Source organism: Botrytis fragariae, assembly GCF_013461495.1.
Source record: "Botrytis fragariae strain BVB16 chromosome Unknown tig00000006, whole genome shotgun sequence".
NCBI classification, from domain to species: Eukaryota; Fungi; Ascomycota; class Leotiomycetes; order Helotiales; family Sclerotiniaceae; genus Botrytis; species Botrytis fragariae.
In genome coordinates, this window is record NW_023500988.1 from 1,560,976 (window position 1) to 1,586,649 (window position 25,674).

The following is a 25,674-nucleotide window of genomic DNA, read 5'->3' on the forward strand; positions in this document are numbered from 1 at the left end:
GTGTGTGTAGGAGAGGAGGGGGGGTGAGATGAGATGAGATGAGAGGGTTATGAGAGGGTTATGAGAATGAGGGGGTGGAGATATAGGGTGGAGAGGAGAGAAGAAGGAAAAAGAGAAGAGGAAGATAGATGAGATGAACTGAAATGAAATGAAATGAAATGAAATGAAATGAAATGAAATGAAATGAAATGAAATGAAATGAAATGAAATGAAATGAAATGAAATGAAATGAAGTAGGGAAAGGGCTTAGGAAGAGAATGATTGGAAGAGAATGGAGTGAATGGAGTGAATGAAATCGGGAAATAAGAGAGGGGAACAGAGTAAAAGTGCGAGAGGAACAAAAGAAGAAAGTCAGAAAGCAGGTCACAAAAAGAAAGAAAAGGGGAAAAACTTACGAGTCGCCGTCCCAATCGAACCGCCACATCCACAGTTTATCGTTACGGTAGAGAGGTATATACACTATTCGACCACGTGGTTGGTTAGTTTCTATTGCCTTCATCTCATTTCCTTCATTGCAATTTCCTTCATATCATCTCATCATCTCATCATATCATATCCGACAACAGAAACCCAATTGATACTTCATTCCTTCATTCCCTAAACCCCTCATTCCCCAAAATCAACCCCCCAAAAAGAGAACAGCAGAAGGAAGAAAAAAAAAACTCACATCAGGACTTGAACACGGTCCCCCAACAACCGGCGCACACGAATCTCCTTTTGTAACCGTGATACTTTCACAACTAGGAGTTGGAGTGATAGTTGTTGGGACAGTAATGACGGTTGTAGGGGTGTGGATTGGACAGGGGAAGATGCAATTTGTAGGGTAGGGGGGATAGTAGGGACAGGAGCAGGTGACGAGGTTGGAAATTGTTGTTGATGTTGGTGGGAGATTTGTAGTTGTGGGAGCAGAAGGGTCGCTGGTGATGGTGGTGGTGGGGGTGTGGATTGGACAGGGGAAGATGCAATTTGTAGGGTAGGGGGGATAGTAGGGACAGGAGCAGGTGACGAGATTGGGGGTCGCGGTGGGAAGAGTTTGAGTGGTGATGCTTGGGGTGGAGGTAGGAGTGTGGACTGGACAGGGCGGATTGCAATAAGTTGGGTAGGGAGGATAGTAAGGACAGGAACAAATTGTTGAGCCACCCGTTGGTGTTGTGAGAGATGTTTGCGAGTCGATTGTGGGGTGGGGGTTGTGCTGGGAGTGGCGTAGGTGTCGATTGTAGTGGAACAGGATGTTTCATGGTAGATTTGATTCCCGATGTGACAAGTTTGCGAACAGGCAGAGGGACATGGGGTGTAGAGGGTGGTTGTTGGTACGGAGTAGGGACAGGTGCAGGGAACTGTTATTAAGGCATCTGAGATGCAGAAGTTTTGGGAGCAGGATGTTGGAGTTGTCTGGAGATGATTTGTATGAGCGAAACCAGAACTTTTATGAGAAAGGGGGGGGAATTGTTTTGGTTAGGTAAAGATATATGGGGTTAGAAGATGAGCTTACTGGTGGACATGAGGTATGAGAAGTGGAGATGGTGATAGTTGGGCAAGGTGATGAAGGAGAGATATATGTAGGAATGGTTGGAGTGAGGGTGCACGGGTTGACTGTGACCGTTTTGATAGATGGTTTGGAAGCTTTAGCCAGATGAAGGACACTGTGGCAAGTTATACTATCAGTTGACTGAATGTGAACAACGTCAAGGAAGGACCTACAAAAAGAAAAGGAAATAGATCAAATTATTCATTGAGTTTGTTTTCGCCATGTTAATCAGAAATCTTTGGAATAAAGCTCTTACAAGCCAACACCTTTTCAGTTATCTAAAAACCAAAACCCTTCAACAAGAATATTCCATGACTTTATATCTGCCCTCACCCCTCACCGCAGCACCCCGTATACTTTAATTCAGCCCTTTTCTACATACGAAGAGGACTGCGGGGTAAATCATAATCTAAAGCAATCTTCAGGCAAAAAGCGTGCAGCGTTACAATTGTCAGACGGTAGACTACAACTTGTGGGGATACGAGGTAAAACATGTCTTGGCTACTTGACCGAACAGAAGGGCCTCGTCTAATTTCTTGAGTATGAAAAGTAGGCAACCTCAACATGTACAATCTGTGTCACTTGCTGCAAGGGGTACTGACTTGCAGCATTTTTTAATGAGGAAAATCTTGAAGGTTTCTGAGCCATGTGATGTCATGAGATATTGGCAGGAACGCGTGAGTTTGAAGTTTCAAAATGCATGGATAAAAGATAATCGCATCTATAAATCTGTGGAGTGAGATGTGGTGAAGATCTTGGCTGCAGATTCGTATCCATAACGCCACATGGGAACGTATGTGAATCAGATGTTCCTCCACAAATACCTCATAGATTATACGAACGCCGATTAAATGTTACACTTAACATACATTTGCATGAATGGGGCTCAGCAGGTATCTCACATCAAATACAGGTCGAAACTTTTCTGATCGTATTGAGAATTTAGGTTGAAATATGGATCCATAGCTCAAGACCTCTTACACCTGGATGTCGGAGTTCTAAAAAGACTGTGAATTTTTTATCTCTGAAGAGGAGAGCGAGATATGGAAGTCTATTGACAAGTACCATACTCAGCCAGCCAAAGTTCGTTTCTGAAAGCCGGTTCTTACCACAAGTATGCTAGAGTCCTTGCACGAGTGATTTCTCGTACCGGTTTCGGATACTATTTGCTTTGAAGCCAAACGACATTCCACATAACCACGTCTCGGGTTTTGAGCAAATGGGGCTCTTTCCAGCTCAATATTCTTCTGGTAAAGATATGGTTCGGTGTATGACTGAAGTAATTGATCTACAGATGTTAGAAACATTGTGGAACAACGTACCATCTTCTTGACATCGTCTGTAGAGAAAATGTGGTAATAGGTTTCAACATGAGTCCACTAGCGATGAGTCCCTTAGGATCAGATTCAACACTATGACGTTGAAGGTGAACAAGCAGATCACATTTATATGAATAATCTGTCAGATTAAAGCTCTCCGAGAATATACTGTTTGTAGGAAGCCAAGTCTCGAGCCAGCAAGTACATATGATAAGGCGATAAGGCTAGAGGAAGCTCAGACCATCTCGGCATTGGAATTAGATTAGGACGATTCACACGTGGGATTTGGGTGCGTGTGGCTCGGGACATATTTTCACGTGCTGCCCAAGGGTAAATCATAACTATGAAATGCGGCCCGGAATATAGGGTAAATGGACAATGATACCTAGGTAGGTAGATGAACAGTAATTGATCGCATGCCTTTTTGGGATTGTTGACAAGGTATCGGTAGATGAGCCAATTTCAATATTTCAATATTGTATGACTACGCAAGAGAATAGGAGTCTTGAATATCAAATATAAATTCGAGGTTTCGTTTGATATTTATTATATGGTAAGGACTCTCGATTAGAAACTACCCAGTGCTTGTACGTAAACTCTGTCTTGTACCCATGAACTCCATCGTGGTATTGGTATAATATTGCATCTCATCACCGCTATTTTGTGACTGGGGGTTGTGAACTTGTGAAGGGCTAGACCGAGAAACCGGAATTATTTCAATATCTGAGATACTTCCAAATTTCGATGTAATGATCAATGGAGACGCTCCGCTAGCCCTCCGGGAGCCACTGCCGTGGAGGCAGACTATTTCAATGGGAACGATATGGCAGACTGTGTAAATACATTCGTAAAGGTTTGCTGAAAAAATCAATCAGTCTGTCGATCCAACAAATTGTTTGAGGCAATCTCGGCAACTGCAATGTCTGAAGACCATTGATTGATAGACCAGTGATTGATATTTCTGGAATGCTCGATAATTGTTGGTCTATACCCACCACCCCTTCTGCCCTCGTAGTACGTATTCCATGTCGATGTGGTTTCCAACTGGATGCATAACAAAAGGATCGTAATGAAGAAACAATTGAAGAGAAATTACACAGACAATGCTCCTTCTCATTGCATAATTCAGATCAAGAAATATTTTTCGTTGGAGATCCACTTCAAACAATGCTGGATTGGTAGACAGTGCATTAGTAAGATTTCTAGCAAACCGTTGTCTAGACAAGCTAATGAAATTTTTGGAAAGAGATAGATAGAGTTTCTATGTGATTCTTGTTAGAAATATATAATCGTGATTCTGTCTGTCATGTAAAGATACCTCTACTAGGTACTCACTCTTCTTATTACATACCTTCTCACCTCACATATCGTGGGTTCAATATTCTCCAGACTTCCCACGCCATACCAAACCAAAGCAAATAGTTCAGCTGGAGATCAACATCCCACCCTCACTAATTGATGATGAAATAACTGGTAGGCGCTTAAGGAGGGGTCTTAGGATTTTTTATCTTCCCTCTCTGTAGGCCAAAGCCCTCTGATAAGGATCATAAAGTGTGCGGAGACCAACACAATCCCAGTCTGCTTTGCGTATATCTGGAATCTCTCCTTCCTCCCCTGTGTAACATGATACTGCCTTGAGATTCTGCAGCATCCCCATACATAACGTACTGTTTGTTCTGTTTTCTTCGGTGCCTTACCTAGTACTCGCATTCTCTTCTCCCCTGGCCCCCAACGATACAAGAACGACTTAATACTTGCTAATTTGTGTATGATTGTGCAAATTGAAAAAGAGTTAGAAGAACACTAATAAGCTTCCTCTTCAGTCACTTGTCAAGAGAGAGAGAAACCTTAAATCAACATTAACATCAACGAGTGAATTAAATTATTGAAGCTTTTGAACTTGAATGATCAAGCAATTGGTAGACCAAAGACCATTCATTCACTTACACACTTGCACCTAATACTTCCTTACAAGGAACTTTTTTTCATTCGCTTGCTTTTTTCAGCTAGGCGAATTTGGGGGAACCACAAAATATATTGACACGACAAAACTTCCTCGAATTCTTGAAGTGCTCAAGTTTTTGCGGTTCTCCGAATCCAAGACAAAACCCCAAATTATTTTATTGAGTTATTTTCAATAGATAAGCAAAGATGGATGTTGCCGTCTTGCGAGGTCGTATTGCTTCGACCCTTGATCCAGATGCTGATACTCGTCGGCGCGCTGAACTGGACCTGAAATCAGTAAGCATTCCTAGCAAATTTTATTTCCCTCTACCTCTAACAAATATTTAACAGGCAGAGGAACATCCTGGATTCACCGATGCTCTCCTTGATATTTTACAAGCAGAACAAAATCCTGCAGTTCGGTTATCAAGTATGCAAACTTCTTCGCAATACATACCCCGCTGTTGGCAGATACTAACGCTACATTGCAGCGGTTGTCTACCTTAAGAATCGCGTTACGAGAGCATGGCTACCGAGCGAAACCCAGCCCAAGCCGATGGCCGACGATGAGAAGGCTAGATTTCGAGACCGACTCCTACCTTTCATTGCTTCCTCCCCACCACAAATTCGACAACAACTTGTACCAGTCCTTCAAAAGATTTTACATTATGATTTCCCAGATAGATGGCCTTCCTTTGTAGAAATGACTGTTCAATTATTGAACACAAACGACGCAGCATCAATATTCGCAGGTTTACAATGTCTCCTCGCAATCTGCCGGGTTTTCCGTTTCAAGTCGGGGGAGAATCGCGCAGATTTCGACGCAATCGTGGAAGCCACATTCCCAAGGCTTTTGACAATCGGACAGGGTTTGGTCAATGAGATGAGCGAAGAGGCGGGAGAAATGCTTCATATTGTTCTCAAGGCATACAAACATGCAACATTTGTATGTATTTGTGCTTATTGTTCTGAATATTCCTGAGGTGCTAACAATAATAGTTCGACTTATCTGCCTCATTGCGCGAACATACAGTAGTAGTCGGCTGGTGCACTTTGTTTCTTCAAACAGTCGCAAAAGATGTTCCAGCTACCGCTTTACCTGAGGATGAAGCTGAGAGAGAGGCCAACCATTGGTGGAAGGCCAAGAAATGGTCATACTTCAATTTGAACAGACTCTATGTTCGGTGAGTAATTTGCAGGAAACTGAAAATCATTTCACTAACACTTCTTTAGTTATGGCAACCCCACATCCTTGTCGAAAGGCAACGGAGACGATTATGCCGCGTTCGCAAAAAGTTTCACAGCCAATTTCGCACCCGAGATTCTGAAAGGTTACCTTCAGCAGATCGAAAAATGGGTCGCAAAGACAACATGGCTCAGCAGACCTTGTCTTTCTTATACCTTGGTTTTCCTCGATGAGTGTGTTCGACCAAAGCAGATGTGGGCTCACTTGAAACCACATCTCGACAGCCTTGTCACCCATTTCCTTTTCCCTGTCATGTGTCTATCGCCCGACGATGTTGAGAAATTCGAAACCGACCCAGAGGAATATTTACACCACAAATTGAACTTTTACGAAGAGGTCTCAGCACCAGACAATGCCGCAACCAACTTCTTGATCACACTCACCAAAGTTCGCAGAAAGCACACTTTCACCATTCTTACATTTGTCAACTCGATTGTAAACGAATACGAGGCTGCGGGAGAGGGGCAGAAGAACCACATTGCAAAGGAGGGAGCTTTGAGAATGATTGGAACTTTATCCAGTGTTATCCTAGGAAAAAAGAGTCCAATTGCTGAACAAGTGGAGTATTTCTTGGTTCGATATGTCTTCCCCGATTTCAAGAGCTCCCAAGGATTCTTACGAGCCAGAGCTTGCGACACTGTTGAGAAGTTCGAACAACTCGATTTCAAGGATACTCAGAATCTTCTCATCATATACCGAAATATCCTCGAGTGTATGGCCGATCCAGACCTTCCAGTTCGTGTTGAAGCAGCACTCGCATTGCAGCCTTTGATTAGACACGATATCATTCGCACAAGCATGCAATCAAACATCCCACAAATTATGCAACAGTTATTGAAACTTGCCAACGAGGTTGACGTGGATGCGTTGTCAAATGTTATGGAGGATTTTGTTGAAGTATTTGCGGCAGAATTGACTCCTTTCGCAGTGGCATTAAGCGAACAGTTGCGTGATACTTATTTACGAATTGTTAGAGAATTGTTGGAGAAGAACGAAAAGAGGGAAGATGATGAGTATGGCGACTATTTGGATGACAAGAGTATTACCGCACTCGGAGTTTTGCAGACAATCGGCACTTTGATTCTGACATTAGAGAGTACTCCTGATGTTCTTTTGCACATGGAATCCATTCTGATGCCAGTCATCAAGGTCACGTTGGAAAACAAACTTTATGGTTCGAACCCCCTTTTCCTTTGTCTGTTTGAGACTTGCTTATACTGATAGTCGCAGATCTTTACAATGAAGTTTTCGAGATCATTGACAGCTGTACATTTGCTGCCAAGTCTATTTCTCCAACCATGTGGCAAGCATTTGAGCTCATCCACTCAACTTTCAAGGCTGGTGCCGAACTTTACCTCGAAGATATGCTGCCAGCTTTGGACAACTTTGTACAATATGGCAGTGCTCATCTCGTACAATCACCACAATATTTGGATGCCTTCTTTGGCATGGTTGCAGATATGTTTGCTGATGACAAGGTTGGAGGTGTTGACAAGATTTGTGCATGCAAGTTGGCCGAAGGCATGATGCTTAGTCTAAGAGGTCACATTGATCAATACGTTTTACAATTTGTCGACATGGCCATGAGAACTCTTACAAACACAGATGTCAAGGTCAAGTCATACAAAATCCATCTCATGGAAATGGTCATCAACGCAATCTATTACAACCCAGCCTTGACTTTACATATCCTAGAGCAAAAGCAATGGACCAACAAGTTCTTCAGCTTGTGGTTCGCAAGCATTGATAGTTTTACCAGAGTACACGACAAGAAACTTTCAATCGCTGCCATTGTTTCCCTACTCACCCTCAATGCCGACCAGGTTCCAGTCAGTGTTCAACAAGGCTGGCCTAGATTGTTGCAGGGTATTGTCAGATTATTCCAGACTCTCCCCACGGCCACAATGAACCGTGAGGAAGCTCTGAAAGATGACTTCCCAGGAGATGGTGAGGGATATGATGATGAGGATGAGGATGACGAGTGGGCTGGTGATGATAATGCCTGGGGAGAGGAAGGTGATGAGGGAGATGAAGAGAACGACATCAAGGATGAAAGTAGCGCTTATCTCGAGTTCCTGAGTGAAGAAGTAAGCGAGAATGACTTTAACTTTGATTTATACGTGCTCACAAAATTTTAGGCTTCAAAATTCAGCAATCTTGAAGATCAAGACTCGGATGATGAGCTTGGTGAAGAGAGTCTTCTTGAAACTCCTCTCGATAAAGTGGAGCCATACCAGTTATTCAAGAACGCCTTGATGAGTATGTATTTCTCTTTGAAACATGATTTAGATGATGTACTAATTTGTATACACAGAACTTCAACAAGAACAACCTCAACTTTATGAATCACTTACCACAAATCTTAACCCATCTGAGCAAGAAATAGTTCAAGGTGTTATACATCAAGCAGATGTCAACGCAGCTGCGGCAATTGCATCGGCTCAAATAGAGGCACAACTTGCTGCAGGTGTAGTCAATGGAGGAGCTTGAAGAAAAAAAAAGAGGATTAGATTCGTCGTGGTGTCATGTCGAATAATTGGAGTGGATTAAATGGTTGCTCAAGCGCACGTTGCATTTGGTTGGCGTTTTTTTGATATGAGAGATATGAAGTGAAGTTCCAAATTTGGATTTCATGATATCCTTACAGGTACGAAATGATTATGGAAGCTGCATACCCTGGGATTTCAAGAATCATTCGGGATTGCGAGGAATGGAAGTTGATTGGGGTTGTGGGATAGGGATTTCATCTGATTAGGTATGATGACGATGATGATGATGATGAGATGAATCTTATCGATTGGATGCACATCAGATCGAGTTTAAATGAGATTGAAAATGGATAGGGTAGGGCAGGGGAGGTATAGTATAGTAGATTACTTTACAGCTTGAAGGACGACTTTGGTCGTCAGACGTTACGTTGCAATACCACATTCCAGAATAAAACTTTGCTATTAAATAAGATTTAGAATGTGCTGTGTTGTTGCTTGTGTGGTGATTTGTAGGTAGTTTGTGGATTTACAGAGGTGTGGTTCTTGATTTTGGGAGATGGATGATGAGAGAGATGTAGATGTAGATGTAGATGTAGATGTAGATGTAGATGTATAATGAGGTGGGCAGATGAATGAATGAATGCATAGATAAACAGAAGGGGGTGAAGAGTCAAATCAAGTCAAGCCAAATCAAATCAAATACCCAAGTAAAGAATACATATCCCGCGCTCTTCCTCACGCTATTCTCCCCTTCTTCTCAATCTATCGTCTCATATTATCCTATATCCACATCATCTACCCAATCCTATTTCTCTCTCCATTTCTCTTCTTCTTTCGTTCCTCTTTTGGAAACCCACCCGCTCCCCTTTTTCTCCTTACTTTCAATGTATTGTTACTTCTGCTTCTACTTCTACTTCTACCTCTACCTCTACCTCTACCTCTACCTCTACCTCTACCTCTACCTCTACCTCTACCTCTACCTCTACCTCTACCTCTACCTCTATCCCAAGCTCAGTCCCAATCTCAAGCTCAAGCTCAACTCAATTAAAAAAAAAATCTAATTCTTCAAGATCCCTAGATCTATACAACATAAACCCCTGCCATCAGCCACCAGTCACATCACGTCACATCAAATAAAGTTTCCACTTGTATTTCTTTACCATTTGTATTCCATTTCTACCTTGTACCTTATTTGTCTTATCTTATAATCAAGTCCTCACCCACACTTCCCAAATCATCCACTTCTGTTCTTCTATCCCCTGACCATTTCACCCATCCAACCCCTCGTCCTCAGCCCTGCCCAATCTGACCCAGCATCTCAATGCCCGTATCATTACCTGCACGCGCCATACAATTTCACTCCTCCATATCCTCAATTCCCAATTATCACTATGAGAGCCAAGGGCCAGTAGCCAGGAACCAGAAGACAGGTCTGAACAAATTTAGTCAGGTAGCCCAGTCAACATCACTCATCCATCAACCAAATCCACCCTCAACTAATCAACTCCATTCTCTCAAATTCCTCTCTCACGTTCTGATCCACTCAGCTATGTAGGTAATCACAAATTAGCCGGGTAGTGTACTTATTCCCCAACTCCGAAGCCCATCGCATTTGCACAGTTCACCTAGCATTTTTGATTAACACAAAAAGGCAGTGTAAATCAAAAACCCACAAGGGAAACGAAAAAAAAAGAGCAAGAGCTAGAAGTAAGAAAGGCAGAAAAAGAACGAAAAGTAAAATGAGATATATATAAAAAAAGAGTAAAGAAAGAAAAAAGTTCCCAATCGTAACACATTGACTTTATTACATAAACTCCAAACCAAAACCTTTGAACCCCATAATGGCACTCCAGTGATTCCATATATCTTTGGAGAAAACTATTCCCATCCCCGCACCTTTGATATATTCCCAGTTCCCAATTCCTATCAACGAAGGTGTGCTGTTGTATATTGGTATTTTCACTATGACATCCCCAAGAACCTTATTCATCCTTATAATAAGATTAGGTAATTCGAAGGCGCTATTCCAGTGTCTCCGTTTTCTTTCTTGGCTTGCCACCATCTCCCACTCACGTCTGAGACTTCTAATATTTCGTGTTTGGCGAAACTAATCTCGTTTGCATCATCTGGGTTGGCATCGTAAGAGTAAATGGCCTTCGCTCGATATGGATATTCTGTAGGCTGAATGACTTCACCTGGTGTAGGTTCTGAACCCATTCCACCATTTGGTCCAAGATTGCTGGCTCCAAATCTTGGTTGTGATGAGTTGCGCTCGGCTCCCGCGGCACCACCTGGGAATCCTGCTACTGGTGAAGATGTTTCGAAACCACCTAATTGCGCTGATGTATACATCTGTGGTGGAACGTTTGAAGAGATTGAAGTATCCGGTCGACCGGTTCCATACCCATTTCCATAAGCAGTCGACATTCCTCTTCCAGACGATGCTCTGTGGTCTTTATGAAGTGCGAACGAGTCAAGGTAAGCTCGAGGTACCGCCGAAGGTGTTGATCCAAAGTAGAACATCCAAATAATCTAGATTCAACATTAGTAAGGGATCTAGACCTTTCAGACCAAACAATCTTACCGCAACCATAGAGAGAAGGATATGTCCAGCAGCGGCTGCTTCTTTTGCTCCATTTGAAGAATAAATTAATGAATTGACAGATGAACTTGTTAATACGAGACCGGTAGCCAAGAATCCAACGATAGCAACATGATAGGTTTGAGTTGTATCCGAAGCTATCACGACAAATATACCTAGAATGCAACACAGCATATATGCAATCGTAAACCATGAATAATCTGGAAATCCGTCACTAGATGCGTGTGATGCAGTCGCTAATATTGATCCAATGAAAGCAATAAACCATGCAAGCTATCAATCGTTCATGTCAGTAACCATTGCATGTAGAGAATGAGGCGCAGTATATATCCACGACTTTGAAATAACATACCATGGCAATCGAGATGGTAGCCAGCGCGAACGGATCTCCTAGAATATTATCCATACTCATTCCACGCATTCCGGCTGTCCTCCGACCTTTGTAATCTGATTGATTCATTTTTGCGTGGTGAAGGCGAAGTCAATGTTGTGTTGGGTATAAGAAAGATCTACAAGATCGAGAGAGGGTTGTTGTTGTTATTGTTGAAAGTAATAATTATTATTGTCGACTCAGGTATTATCGTCGCAAATAAGAGCATTCGATTCAATCGAACGAATTGTAAATCGAGGATGGAGAAAATCGAGGAAATAAGTCAATCAAATATCGAAGAGGACCGTAGAATAGGTTGGCCGGTGGTCGAAGTGATGTTTCAGCTGCAGTGACTGAATTAAGGAATCTACTTCAATAGATTGAAGCAAGCAAATGGTAAAAATCCAGATGAATCAATTCAACGCAACGCTCGTTATTTGGGGTATCGTAATTTTGAAAGCTAACCACAGCCCAGCAGTAGCAGCGACCTTAATCTTTTTCTGAAAATAAAAATCGATATCACGAGTATTGAGTGATAATGTTGAAAGAGTGTGGTTGTGGTGTAAAATGAGATTGAAGGTAATGTGTGTGTGTGTGTGTGTGTGTGTGTGTGTGTGTGTGTGGTGTGGTGGAGGGTTGTTGCGTGCGCGGTTTAGAAAAAGGGGATCGATGGGTGTGATGATACGCGCAATGGCACGAGAGTTGAGGAAAAAAAGGTTAAAAAGGTTTAACAAGGTACATATGTATGTGTGTACCTATGTGTACCAGGGATGGGGTGAAGAGTGAACAATGTGTATGTATGTATGTAAGTGTACGGGGTATGCAAGTTCCCAGATTGCCAGTGTATGATGTGATGCGATGGATGGATGGATGGATGGATGGATGGATGAAATGAATAGAAGGGGAAATAATGAGTGGATGTGGCTATCAGGGAGGTTACAGAAAAGCGTCCAGATCGCAGTAGGATTTGGGGTAGAGAGTGAATGAATGGATGAATGAATGAATGAGCGAATGAATGAATGAATAAGTGAATGGTGAGACGAATCCTCTTTTGGCGAGAGAGAGAAGAATGGTATGAACGATGGATGGGTGTATGGGGTAGGGCAGTGTGAAGTGTGTTTAGGCTGACGGAGAGTTGGGATCCGAAGTAATAATGTATAAGATTGATTGGATGTGATAATTCATTCAATGGTCATGGTAATGGTAACGATAACGGTAATGGGATGGGATTCCTGTGTGAACATCGACGGAAAACGGACAACGAAGAGTGTCTGCTACTTGGCAATAAGCAAAGAGATACGAATCAATGGTTTAAATTATTAACCTTTTAGACCATCTACCTAGTTTTCACCTAGTCCTCCGTGAGTACGAATGGCATATTACTATTTGCAAGGCTCGAGCAAGAAGCAAGGGAGGAGATTCTTCCATAGATTGGAGTGAGGCTTAGGATTTATGCTAGACGTCTACGGAGTAGTTTATTCTCTATGCTCTCTTCATTGTGATATTCATTACCTGTCTAGTATATCCAATCTCCAACATAACACAACATTTCATCATTATCCTCCTCTTGTCTCCTCCATCGTATCACATTCCAATAAGATTTGACCGCCCCAAATCAACGCATCGCATTGGTTGAGAAAGACGAAGAAACGATGGGGCCATCTAGCACGACGCACGCTTGAGGGAAATTCTTTGCTTTAGTTTAGTGTCTAGGTCAATGGTCAACACCTTTTTCATCTTGGGCCGGCTTGCTTGTTTCTAGATTTGCAGGTCCAAGTTGTTTCAATCCCATGCTCCATCCATCCAGTGTGGTTGGTTCCGAGCTTCCTTAGCTTGAGATGGGTTTTTATTAGTCAGGCACAGGATGTTGTGGTGTGGAGATTCATTTGGTTCCTGATATCTACTTGGGGTATGTATCTCTGTGTGGTATGTGTATATATATGTATGTGTGTGTATGTATGTATGTGTGTGTATGTAGATATGTGTATGTAGATATGTGTATATATGTGTGTATGTATGTGTGTATATATGTGTGTATGTAGATATGTGTGTATATATATATATACACACACACACATCTCCTTGAACCCTCTATAAAGCAATAGAACACACAAATATCACACCCCTCTCAATCTCCATCGCTACAATACCACCAAACTGATAATTCAAATCCAATCTACATCATCAATCATCAATCATCAATCATCCTTCCTCCACAACCTCCATACATATTCCCTCGAATTAATTAACAATTCAGTACCTACCTACCTACCTACCTACTAAACTAACTAACCAACTAACTAGCTAAGTAAATAAATTCATACTTTTCTCCTTCCCCTCCCAGACTTCTCCCAGGGTCTCCGATCCATTTTTTAGTCTTTTATTTCTCATCAAAAAAAAATCTAGACTTTAGGATCATCCATCCACACACGTTTCATATTTCAGGGGTCAAGTCAAAACCCTCACTTTATTCTTTTTTTTTTTTTCGCCAATTCAATTCTTTTGGGATTTCTTGAGTTCTGGGAATATGGATACTCTCTCCACTCTACTTCTGCTTGGTATTTCTTCTACCTTTTACGAGTACAATTAATTAGTATGTTGTATATATATATATATATACAATCTAATCGCACCTAGATATCTCCATCTTCCCCTTCCTACCTAACTACCAACTACCTACCTATCTACCTAAATACTTCTACACCATACTACATATACATACACCATGCAATAATAACGAACAGATCCCCATCTCCTCAGCACCGCCTTCCTCTAAAATCCGCACCGCTACGGAGTCCACAGCACGCACAGCACAGCTGCACAACACGGACCTCAAGCTCGTGTGCTCGTGTGCTCGTGCTGGTTCCTGGCAGCTGTGATGTGCACTGCAGCGCTGTGTTAATAATAGGTCACATACCTACCCAGTCTATCTCCTCTAACGTACATACTTGTCAGATGCAGATACAAACCACACAAAGTCCAATCTTCAAGCTGCCAAGAAAAGGAGCCATGCTTTTATGCTAATATTTACCATTTAGTACGGAGTATCTACATATCCAACTACCCATACCATAATTCCCAATTCCATCATGATATACTTCACACACAGAAGCCTTGTTATTTCCATTTCCATTTCCATTTCCATTTTCATTTCCCAACACCCACCACAAGAAAAGAACAACATCATTTAATAGCCCGTGCGCACATATACACATACATATATTTTATATCCTACATCAAATACCTACCTACCTGCCTAGGTAGTAAACCCAACATAATGTTACGCCAATAGGCAATTCCCGCGAGAGAAGTTTCAAGATCTTCTTTCTGAATCACAACACATAGAAATATGACGATATTCACGTCCCACCATCAAACAAGCATTTGCTTTTGACCGTTAGGAAACATGGACCAGGTTCCCAAGGGCGCTACGGAGTATTTCTCAAGCTATCTTGATCGTCTTCCTTCTTATACTCGCATGTTCACCTACCGAGTATGTTGATCGAAAACTGGAGCTATAGAGTTTGCTTGCCACCCACCACCACTCACCAATAAATAAAAGACGATCGATGTGAGAACGGCGAAGAAGAGATCTTCTGCTACCAGTGGACACCCCTTCCCCCACATTTGTTATAATGGCTCGTGCTGTGCTGTGCTTGTGGTGTGGTAGTGCTTGGTCTCAGTATCCTCATCATGTATGCATTTTCTTTTTCGGACTCGCTGGCGCCATACAATGCCATGATTGATAATATCATGATTCGTGATACTTGAACGTCACAGATCTGAATGGACAAGTGTTCTCTAGATATTGGAACGCGTGAAGAATGTACTCAGCTACACGTGTGAATGGTGGTTCCTAATTACGCGGTTGATTCGCTCCTAAGCTCGTGCGGCCTTGAACTTATCAACCATTTCCACCGGATAACGGCTGTTCATCCCTTCGCAAGCGGCAACGGTAATACCTCAATTACTACAGATATACCTGACTGATACATGTGAGAGCTGGTATGTCATAGCCCAGACCGTTGATATCTTTGTAGCCAATTTCTGAAACGCGGATCATACAACCTCCGTACTCTTCCATTTCCCAGCTGTAGCATCATCGCCTTGTCCAAGATATTAGGACGTATCTCTCCGCAATTACTCAAATACCGCTAGAACAGACTTATCATCACATCGAGATGTCGATGGTGCTCTGACCTAGAGACGTTTCCTTTCCATCTCACTTCACTAACTTCACTATGACGTGTATTTCTTTGGTATGTTCCCACTGGGATGTCAAGCTTCTGAAAACCTGTTGACCTTGAGAAATGTGAGTCTCACTCCTGAGCTATGCCATCATCCAATTGTTTCAACGTTGTGGCTCTTCGAACTTTTTGCTCTACATGTTGCACTCTCTCTTCCAACTCTGCCCAACTTTCACCGGTGCGCAATATGTCAACAGTATACCAACGTTGAATTACCGCTGCGGTTCTTTGCCTCAACGCTGATAACTCCGCATTTTGTGCCATCTGGAGAGCTTCGATTTTCGCGATTCGAGGTTGTAACTCGATGAGTTGAGCAGACGATTCTGCTGATGGGATTGGCATGTCAAGAATAGATGTCAATCGAGAAGCAGTAGATGGATATGCGCTGGCGGATGCTAATACGATAGATAAAATACTGGACGTATCGAGAGTGGTAGGTAGTATATCGGGGTCAATGGATTGAAAGAGGTCGGGGTATTTGGCATCTAGAAGGTATTAGTTACCACCATTAAATAGCCCGAGTAGCCCCAATAGACTCACGTAACTGCAATAAATCCTGAATGACCCTTGATTTCGAAGCAAGTCCATGTAGAATATGTTCTAAATCTGCAAGTCGTTCATACGCAGATATAGATACATCGGAGCTTGTGACAGATGTAGTGTCAATATGACCACACACAGCATATTCTATCCTCCGTAGTCGGGCTTCTAATAGATCAATAGTTTCCGAGGCTGTCTTATCGAATGTGTTATCCATTGTGAAGTAGTGAAATTGGATGTTTGGAACAATTGTAATTTACTGTTCCTCAATAATCTGGGGAAAGGAGAGGGCTGCCGCCAAAAATGTACAGCAAGGCTGATAAGGTTAGGGAAGTTTAAGTCTAATCAGTGGCTTAGCTTGGCAATCACTTGCAATCTTGAAGATTGCCGTTTGCCGTTTGCCGTTTGCTTCCGCTTCATCACTACGGGGCACTTTTTTATTATTGGTCCTCACTCATTACATGCGAATACCAGTCAATTGCGCGACATCCACCTCCCTTGACGATTACATCAATTTATCCTCTGATCACAACTTCAGACGATACTCTCCAAAATTCACAGCCGTATGCAAACGGTGATGGTGGCGCTTAGAAAATTGTAGGATCAGGACAGCTCTTCGAAAGCTCCGCATAAATACCTACGTCAATCATTCCCCATACTGGCACGCTCTCACCGACACCTCAGAGGAGAACGAAGAGAGAGGAACACAAGTAAAACATGGCTTCATATTTGACTGTTGGCGGGCCAAGCGCCAGTAGCTCAGAATCTAACCGTGGTCCACGGTAAGCAAATTGTTCGGGAGGAAAAGATGGGAAGAAGGATACATACTGATGGTCGCGTGCAGAAGGAAATCAAGTCGAACAATTAAAGAACAGAACTTGCCTCACGGTCAAGCATCTTGGATCAGTAGCAATGTCAATCTCCTTAATACTAGTATGTTCTACCTCGACTTTTTGGGGGATGATGCTAACATTGAACCTTCTAGTCGTTGGCGCTGGTACGCTTGCTATGCCCCTAGCGATGTCACATATGGGAATCCTACTGGGAACATTCGTCATAATATGGTCGGGTATGATGGCAGCTTTTGGCTTGTATTTACAATCTCGATGTGCGAGATATCTTGATAGAGGGACGGCTTCTTTCTTCGCTTTATCCCAAATCACCTACCCAAATGCAGCGGTCATTTTCGATGCGGCGATTGCCATCAAATGCTTTGGTGTGGGCGTTAGTTATTTGATCATTATCGGTGATCTAATGCCAGGAGTTGCGACTGGTTTCAGTCAGGGAGCAGAATCCATGCCGATTCTTATGGATCGAAAGTTTTGGATAACAGTTTTCATGTGAGTTTGGCATTCGATTTTTGATAGGATTATACTGACCTGTCTTGAGGTTTGTCGTTATTCCACTCTCATATTTAAGACGTTTAGATTCCTTGAAGTATACTAGTATCGTTGCTCTGGTTTCTATTGGATATCTCGTCATTCTCGTGGTATACCACTTTGTTAAAGGAGATACCATGGCAGACCGGGGTCCAATTAGAGGGGTTGAGTGGGCAGGAATAGTCCCAACTTTACAAAGTTTCCCCGTCATTGTCTTTGCTTATACTTGTCACCAGAATGTAAGTAGTAGATACCTCGGTTTCTTATTGGTATGCTAACAGTCATAGATGTTCTCTATTCTGAATGAGATCAAAGATAACTCACCTAAGCGAACTACAGGTGTCGTTGCAGCAAGTATTGGAAGTGCTGCTTCTATATACGTTTTAGTCGCTATCACTGGATATCTTTCCTTTGGTAACGCTGTGAAGGGAAACATCGTTGGAATGTGTAAGTACTCTACTAAAATTACAACTCCACAACACTAACAAGTTTAGATATCCCATCTACTGCTTCAACAATCGCTAAAGCAGCTATTGTGATTCTTGTCATGTTCTCCTATCCACTTCAAGTACACCCTTGTAGAGCATCAGTCGATGCAGTCTTGAAGTGGCGCCCAAACTCCTGGAAGAGAAGTCATTCGCCTACCGGCTCGCCTGCACGCTCTGCTCCTTTACTCTCTGGTGGTCGTGTACGACCTGCCGCCAGAAACGATACTATTGGCGAAACACGATTTGCAATCATTACCACGATTATCATCGCTCTTAGCTATTTCACAGCAGTTACTGTGTCATCACTCGATAAAGTCCTCGCATATGTTGGAAGTACAGGAAGTACAAGTATCAGTTTCATTTTACCAGGACTATTTTATTATAAGATTTCCTCACCAGATTCGATCCATCACCAACGATTAGCAAAAGAAGATGACGAAACAGATTCCGATGAAGATGAGGAGGAAGGTCAAGGGCTACTTGGTCAATCCATCAAGAAGATTACTTGGCGTAAAACCATCCTACGAAAGCTTTCTTTGGCATTGGCTATTTATGGTCTTTGTGTATTGGTCATTTGTTTAACGACCAATCTATTCTTCACAGCCCAGGGGCATTGAAGTTGATTGATGGGGGAGATTTACCTCTGAAGTTTGTATCGCATTTGAAATCATAAATTGGCAAGGCGCTGGGCGTTTATCATGGCATTTTGGAAGCGGCATGGAATAAAAAGTCAAACATGGTGATGTTTAGTCATTCATTAATGCCATAATTTTTGGAATCTACTTGGATGTAAATAGGATTTGGACATGAGGATTATATATAACGGCCTTTCGTCAAAATAAAAGATATTATTTTCGATCAATTTTGGAACTGATTTGATGATGTAGAAATAGGTGTATGATTTGATTTGATTTTTTTGTAATTCCTAACTCCTGATTTTTTTACTTTACAAATGGATGTCAGTCCATACGAGTCCGGTGTATGATTCCATATTATCACTACAATTCATCCATCATCCACTGAGCGATCTATCATATCGTCCATGGATATAAATAAACATTCGTCTCTGCGTAAAAATAAAGTGCCTTCCTCTCTCCTGGCATTTTTGCACATATTCGTGGGATATGTATGTAATGTGTAAAACGTAATGTGTAAAATGCAATGTGTGAAACGCCCCAGACACGCTCCATTTGTCCTCCCTCCTTTGCTTTGCTTGCTCATAGATACGATATCTCTATCTATCTGGATCTGAATTTATTGGTATAGTGGAAATACATAGAGAGATGGAGAGAGAGTGTGTGTGTGAGTGAGAGAGACGCGTTTCTTCCGATTCTAATTCTGATGATGCGCGAGATGTATGGGCTTGTTTTGTTTTGTTTTGTTTTGTTTATGATGTGTTCAGCGAGTTTGTCTTGTCGTTTGTTTCTATCCTCTTTCTCGGGCTTTGAAAGTTGTGGGATTGTGATTGTGATTGTGATTGTGATTGTGATTGTAGTTGTAGTTGAAACTCATCTTCTAGAGAATTGGAGGCAAGCTAGGAATCGCCTTTGAGAATGGGCTTGCTGGAGATGGGAGACGTGCGGGTTTTGGATTGGGGCGTGTATTGGGGTTCGAGGAGACCGGCCTGGGGAGGGGGGTGGTTGGTTAGTTTTTGGTTTCTTCTTTTGGGAGGGTTGGGGGTTGGGATTGGGATTTGGGGTCTGCTTCTTGAGCTTGTTCTCAACGAGCATAAAGTTTTTCTGAATGTCTTGATGTGGTATCGAATGAGATAATATAGGATGCAATTAAAAATAAACACAACATACCATACTCAACAATCTCCACGCCGTCTTCGACGGCTGCGCACCCACTCCCAACCAATACTTTGCGCGCAGCGTATCCAGACGAATGTCTTTGAATTTTTGTCCCTCGCCGTCCGCAGGGAGTTTGGGGATTGGGTCGTAAGTACCGAGGACTTCGAGGGGGAGCGAATTGCGGGCTGAGCTGGGGGGTGTTAGTGGTTATTGGGGAGGAGGGGGGAGGGAAAATCTTACCGCGCTTGTGCGACGACGATGTTGTAGAAGGGTTCTCTTTTGCGGCCGAAGCGCGCGAGTCGGATACGTACGACCATTTTTGGGGAGGGTTGGTTTGGGATGGGGGGGTTGAGGGTTTGGTTGGATAGGTGTGTTATGGATGGTAGGGGATTGTAGATGAGGGAAATTATTTGATGTTCGGAAGTTCTTCGGGTAGCGGGATTTTTTTGGGTGTGAGGGTGGAATTGGTGGATAAGGGGTGGAGGGCAGGGGTGGAAGAAAGGGAAGAGGAGAGGAGGGGTAGTGATGTAATTGTGCTTTGTACGAGTACTTGAGGGGGGATTGATAAGGTGGGTGAGTGACTTTCTTTGAAGATGTCTATTTCTACATCTTGAGTTGTAGAAGTTGTTTGAGAAAGAATTATATGTTTATTGATTTATGCATCTTTTGCTTTCTTTCGAAAGATCCGTTAATTTGGCGATCAGTTTGTCGTTCCATTGATTACTGAATGATTGTCATTTCAATTGATTAAAATCGTATGAGTACTCAATTATCTCCCGGTTACCAAAATCAAACTATCATTCTGATATTTTGAATTATCGAGTTATCAGACTACAACTATAACTACAACTACAACTACATATCTTACTGATACCATCCATCCACCCCATAATATCTCAACTTCCATCCCATCACACTATCCATCATGGCAGCCAAAGTAACCCCCCTTTCCTCCATCACAAATCAAAACACAAATCTAACACGCCATAGTACCTCTCCGCCGCCAATGCAGCAGCTTTAGATAAAGATCTCATGTCTATTGGAGCATTTTCTCTTGATCAATTGATGGAGTTGGCAGGATTGAGTGTTTCGCAAGTGGGTATGTATTTTTATTATTTTTTGTGTGGTTTTTCCTCGGGGGAGGGGGGGGATGGGGATGTATGTTAGGGGTGTGTCTGTGAGGGTTTCTTGTGATTTATGAGGAAATGTAGCTATGCAAGAGGATGGTAGAGGAGAAAATAAGGGGTGAAGATGGAGAGGCGAAGAAAACGTGACGGGATGGAGATATGTATTCATATTAGTGTATGAAGTATATCATCTCTAGATTCTGTCAATCTAGTCGTCTATTATATTGGGAGATTCGAATTCTCGTCGAAAGACGTATTTCTCAAGTCAAATACTTCTTTCTCATTCCATTCATCACATTACTCCCAACAATACAAAACACAACAAAACAAAACAACTAATCACATCCCAATTTGAACTAGTATACAAAGTTCATCCTCCCTCCAAAGGCCGAAGAATTCTCGTCGCATGCGGACCCGGAAACAACGGTACGTAAAATTAAATCCCATCTAAATCAACCTACATCCACATCTCCCTCTCCACCCAACTCCCATCGCGCAAGAAATCATAAAATCTAACGCTCCCAAATTCAGGAGGCGATGGTCTGGTCGCAGCTCGTCATCTCTGGCACTACGGTTACAAACCCACAATCTATTATCCCAAACAAGGAAAAAATGAACTCTATCAAGTATGAAATCCCCTTCTATATCTCTCTCCTCGCGCCTCAATTTCTTCTTCCCTTGTAATATAGGACACAGATATTTACAGATCTATGTCTATTTTAGCTGTGAGATATAGATATACTAATTCGTTGTAGCGTCTCTCTACCCAACTCCGCAATCTCTCGATCCCGTTTACAGACGATTTTTCGGAAGCTCTGAAAGAATCCGATCACATCGTCGATGCTATATTCGGTATTTCTCCCCTCACAACCCCCCCCTCACTATCACCCAAACCCCTCTCCTTTTCTCACCCCCTCACCCCCCATACTCACTAACCCCCCTCCCCCAGGCTTCTCTTTCTCCGGCAGCATCCGCGACCCCTTCCCCTCTATAATCCGCGCTCTAGAAACCACTTCCCTCCCCATAACATCTATCGACGCGCCCTCATCCTGGGACATCGCCACTGGGCCTCCGTCTTCCGGTCCCGGCGCAAACTTCATGCCGCAATATCTGATTAGTTTGACGGCGCCAAAACCTTTGGTCAGGTTCTTTAAGGGAAGGCATTTTTTGGGTGGGAGGTATGTGGGTTTTTGTTTTCTTCTTCGCATCTTTCTAGTATTTATTACTTTCATTGGTTTGATTAGCTGGAGATACATGTATATATATATATACACACTAAGGGATTGAGAAAGCTAACATCGATATCTAGATTCGTGACTCCAGAAATATCCGAAAAATACAATCTTCAACTCCCAGAATATGAGGGAGTAGATCAAATTGTTGAGATGCCGGTTCAGGAAGAGGAGAAATTATAAAGAATTACTAAAATATGACAGCACAATTAGGAGAATTAGTAGCAGAACTACGAATGTGATAAGATACAATGTATTTTTGTTTGTTTATTCTTATATGCACTGTAAAACTCATCTACTAATCATAATATACATCAGTTCATAAGGATCATCTCAAACGCATGGTTTGATATTTGTGCTGAATCATTATTCGTTCTGCGTGACACATGATTAGTCTGGCGATCCAGTAAAAGGGAAGCGAAGATTCCAACATACCTCTTTGAATAGCACAAGCACAGTACCCGCTTTGCAGATATCCTATCCACACACAATTCATTAGCATATATTCTTCAACATACTTCCATGAACTCAGAATCAATAGAGACAGAAATCCAAGAAAATTCACTCACCCCTTCCTTATGCACCAACTTAGCCACGACTCCTTTCTGCGGACTTCGAATCACCGTTTCCATCTTCATACTTTCAATCCTATACATTCAACACATTAGCATCAGCTCACAAATTTCCAACCTGAAGAAATACTCACACAACCAACGCCTGTCCTTCCTCCACCTCTTCTCCCTCTCCAACCTCATTTCTCAATACCTTACATGGCATCGGCGCTACCACACTATTTCTCACATCCTTCAATCCCAATGCCTTTTCATACCATCCCGAGGTTGCTAATTGTAATTGTATTTGTTTCCCCTGTTGGAAAAGTGTGATTTTATCATCTTGTCTGATTAACGTGCTTTCAATTCGAGTGTGAGGGAAGAAAGTTGAGATAGTAGGGGTCTTTGGCTCGCTAACGATGTTTGCGTATGATTTTTCGACATTGGGTCCCTTTACTGTGATGTTGTATAAATTGCGGTCTGGTTGATCAATGGTTACGTGATAGATTTCCGGCTTTTCGCTCGATGGTTGAATGATAGGTTTTGTGAAACTAAATTCGCGTTGTACGTGAGAGTTGAAACCAATTGCCTGGCCATGAGGACCTTGGATCGATTTGGAAGTCGCGGCAGAGAGTTCTTGGGATAAGATACCAAGAGCAGCTTGGGCAAATGCTTCGGGCTCAACGGTCTCATTTACGAAGAGCTCATCGTGATGCTTTTGTATGTATCCAGTCTCAACATCCCCTCGAATGAATGCAGGACTTTTGCAAATCTTTTTCAGAAACTCAATATTGGTACTTAGGCCAACCACCTCATAATCTTGTAAAGCTGCATGAAGTTTTCGTATGGCTACTTCTCTCGTCGGACCACTAACGATAAGTTTTGCAATCATACCATCGTAGTTTGATGAGACTGTATCTCCTTGAACAAAACCCGCATCTATTCGAACACTTTCCGATAGTTTAGGCGTTCGTAAATGAACAAGCTTTCCAGAATCAGGCATGAAATTTTGATCTGGGTTCTCTGCATAAATTCGTGCCTCAAGGGCCCATCCACGTTCAGATATTCTTTGAGCTATCGTATCTTGATCAAGTGGTAATGGTTCACCAGCTGCAACTTTGAATTGCCATGATACGAGATCTTCACCAGTGATTTCTTCAGTCACGGGATGTTCGACCTGCAATCTAGTGTTCATTTCCATGAAGAAAAATTCATTAGTATCGTTGTCGAATATAACTACAATTTTGGTTAGCTCTGACAAAAAAAGAATTGACATTTTTCTCACATTCTACTGTCCCAGCACCCTCATATCCCACAGCCAGTGCTGCAGCACGCGCTTTCTCCCAAAGATCCTGTCGAATGTTTTCCGCTAAATTTGGTGCTGGTGCTTCTTCCAGAATCTTTTGATGTCGTCTTTGTAAACTACAATCTCTCTCGCCCAAAGCAACAGCATGTCCATGTTTATCGGCAAAAACTTGAACCTCAATATGTCTTGGTGTAGCAATGTATTTCTCGACCAACATGACATCATCACCAAAAGAATTCCTCCCTTCACTCTTCGCACTCTCCAATTTCTCAAGAAATTCCCCTTCAGTCTGAGCAATACGCATACCCTTTCCACCACCGCCCTTCACAGCCTTCACCATAACTGGGAAGCCGATCTTCCTCGCCTCATTAAGTAGATGTTCAGGTTCTTGATTCTCCCCATGATATCCAGGTATACAAGGTACACCCGCCTTGATCATAATATCCTTACTCCTAGATTTATTTCCCATAGCCTCAATTGCTTTCCAAGGCGGTCCAATAAACACCAACCCCTCTTCCACACACCGTTTCGCAAACGCCGAATTCTCACTCAAAAATCCATATCCCGGATGTAGAGCCTCACAACCTTGTTCCTTTGCCACAGATATGATTCGTTCACCATCAAGATATGCATTCGCAGCACCCAGATTCACGGCGAAGGGACTGGAGAGTGCGTGTTGTGAATTGGCATCAGGATCCGTATAGATTGTTGTACATCGGACACCGAGATCTGAAGCTGTGCGTCCGACTCGTAGAGCAATTTCTCCACGATTAGCTATGAGAACGGAAGTAATGGGAGTGATTGTAGGAGTGGTGGCATATCGTCGGGAAAAGGAAGGAAGGAGAGCTCGAGCTAGAACTCGAGATCTGGTTGCTGAATGCATTTGGACATCAATTTCAAAGAGCAATCTCTGGATTTTATCAATTGTAACTTGGGCTTTTGGTTTATAAGAGTTGAGATCGAAGGAAGAAACGCTGATTGTAAGGAGAAAATTGTTTGTTTGATTCCTTAAGATTTATTTACGAAGTAACTTGAGTTATTGAATTGATGGCCGATGGAAAGCGTTCTAATGCGGGGCCGAGCATCAGCCGAATCATATCTGGGGTAGAAGAAAAGCCAGCTAAACCCAAGCTAGAATCTCCATAAAACTTTATCAAACTCGTGCCGTGCCGAGCGAAACCATCCTTTTTCTAACCTCACTCCGCCATAGTAGCTCAGCAACTAAACTTACTTATTACTTAAGGGGTAAAATAGATTTGGAGCGATAATGACTAACAAGTCTGGTCAACTACGTTGAAGTTTCAACATAGCCAGGGAGTCACTTTGTCTTATTATTGTTCATTTCATCCGAATACCTAGGTAACCTCCAAAGGAGAGCTATCTATACCATTCCCCCGGAAAACAAGCAGCGCAAAGACAAAACTGGCCTGCATGTGAAAGATATTGATCGTTTTCTTGATATGATGTTTTCCATCACCATTTCGAACCTCACATTCCAATTTCTCCAGCGACG

General features: G+C 42.4%; 8 protein-coding genes across 8 annotated transcripts; 3 read left to right on the forward strand and 5 right to left on the reverse strand.

Annotated features, from left to right (window-relative positions):
* Positions 1-391: 391 nt before the first annotated feature.
* On the reverse strand, positions 392-1,751 carry Bfra_001664 (uncharacterized protein; the record flags this gene model as incomplete). Its single annotated transcript, XM_037332088.1, has 4 exons — positions 392-459; positions 708-1,392; positions 1,493-1,658; positions 1,702-1,751. The coding sequence occupies 4 exons, from the start codon at positions 1,749-1,751 to the stop codon at positions 392-394; spliced, it is 969 nt and encodes a 322-aa protein (XP_037196242.1).
* A 3,247-nt stretch (positions 1,752-4,998) lies between these two features.
* Positions 4,999-8,527, forward strand: Bfra_001665 (putative nonsense-mediated mrna decay protein; the record flags this gene model as incomplete). The annotated part of the gene is made up of 8 exons (XM_037332089.1): positions 4,999-5,088; positions 5,143-5,221; positions 5,283-5,737; positions 5,791-5,975; positions 6,025-7,211; positions 7,268-8,124; positions 8,176-8,296; positions 8,352-8,527. 8 exons carry the CDS (start codon positions 4,999-5,001, stop codon positions 8,525-8,527), a joined length of 3,150 nt encoding a protein of 1,049 aa, XP_037196243.1.
* Positions 8,528-10,518: 1,991 nt separating this feature from the next.
* Bfra_001666 (putative high osmolarity signaling protein) lies at positions 10,519-11,588 on the reverse strand (the record flags this gene model as incomplete). Its single annotated transcript, XM_037332090.1, has 3 exons — positions 10,519-11,058; positions 11,111-11,401; positions 11,481-11,588. The coding sequence occupies 3 exons, from the start codon at positions 11,586-11,588 to the stop codon at positions 10,519-10,521; spliced, it is 939 nt and encodes a 312-aa protein (XP_037196244.1).
* A 4,229-nt stretch (positions 11,589-15,817) lies between these two features.
* Bfra_001667 (putative nuclear distribution protein) lies at positions 15,818-16,502 on the reverse strand (the record flags this gene model as incomplete). Its single annotated transcript, XM_037332091.1, has 2 exons — positions 15,818-16,230; positions 16,286-16,502. The coding sequence occupies 2 exons, from the start codon at positions 16,500-16,502 to the stop codon at positions 15,818-15,820; spliced, it is 630 nt and encodes a 209-aa protein (XP_037196245.1).
* A 500-nt stretch (positions 16,503-17,002) lies between these two features.
* On the forward strand, positions 17,003-18,769 carry Bfra_001668 (putative amino acid transporter protein; the record flags this gene model as incomplete). The annotated part of the gene is made up of 6 exons (XM_037332092.1): positions 17,003-17,067; positions 17,130-17,218; positions 17,271-17,625; positions 17,675-17,903; positions 17,952-18,109; positions 18,154-18,769. 6 exons carry the CDS (start codon positions 17,003-17,005, stop codon positions 18,767-18,769), a joined length of 1,512 nt encoding a protein of 503 aa, XP_037196246.1.
* A 917-nt stretch (positions 18,770-19,686) lies between these two features.
* Positions 19,687-20,262, reverse strand: Bfra_001669 (putative mitochondrial 37s ribosomal protein mrps16 protein; the record flags this gene model as incomplete). The annotated part of the gene is made up of 3 exons (XM_037332093.1): positions 19,687-19,776; positions 19,958-20,135; positions 20,186-20,262. The coding sequence occupies 3 exons, from the start codon at positions 20,260-20,262 to the stop codon at positions 19,687-19,689; spliced, it is 345 nt and encodes a 114-aa protein (XP_037196247.1).
* Positions 20,263-20,870: 608 nt separating this feature from the next.
* On the forward strand, positions 20,871-22,487 carry Bfra_001670 (putative ai-bp family protein; the record flags this gene model as incomplete). Its single annotated transcript, XM_037332094.1, has 7 exons — positions 20,871-20,882; positions 20,936-21,044; positions 21,433-21,498; positions 21,604-21,698; positions 21,828-21,924; positions 22,022-22,250; positions 22,382-22,487. 7 exons carry the CDS (start codon positions 20,871-20,873, stop codon positions 22,485-22,487), a joined length of 714 nt encoding a protein of 237 aa, XP_037196248.1.
* A 183-nt stretch (positions 22,488-22,670) lies between these two features.
* Bfra_001671 (putative 3-methylcrotonyl- carboxylase subunit alpha protein) lies at positions 22,671-25,044 on the reverse strand (the record flags this gene model as incomplete). Its single annotated transcript, XM_037332095.1, has 5 exons — positions 22,671-22,679; positions 22,740-22,781; positions 22,874-22,952; positions 23,011-24,091; positions 24,141-25,044. 5 exons carry the CDS (start codon positions 25,042-25,044, stop codon positions 22,671-22,673), a joined length of 2,115 nt encoding a protein of 704 aa, XP_037196249.1.
* Positions 25,045-25,674: the final 630 nt, after the last annotated feature.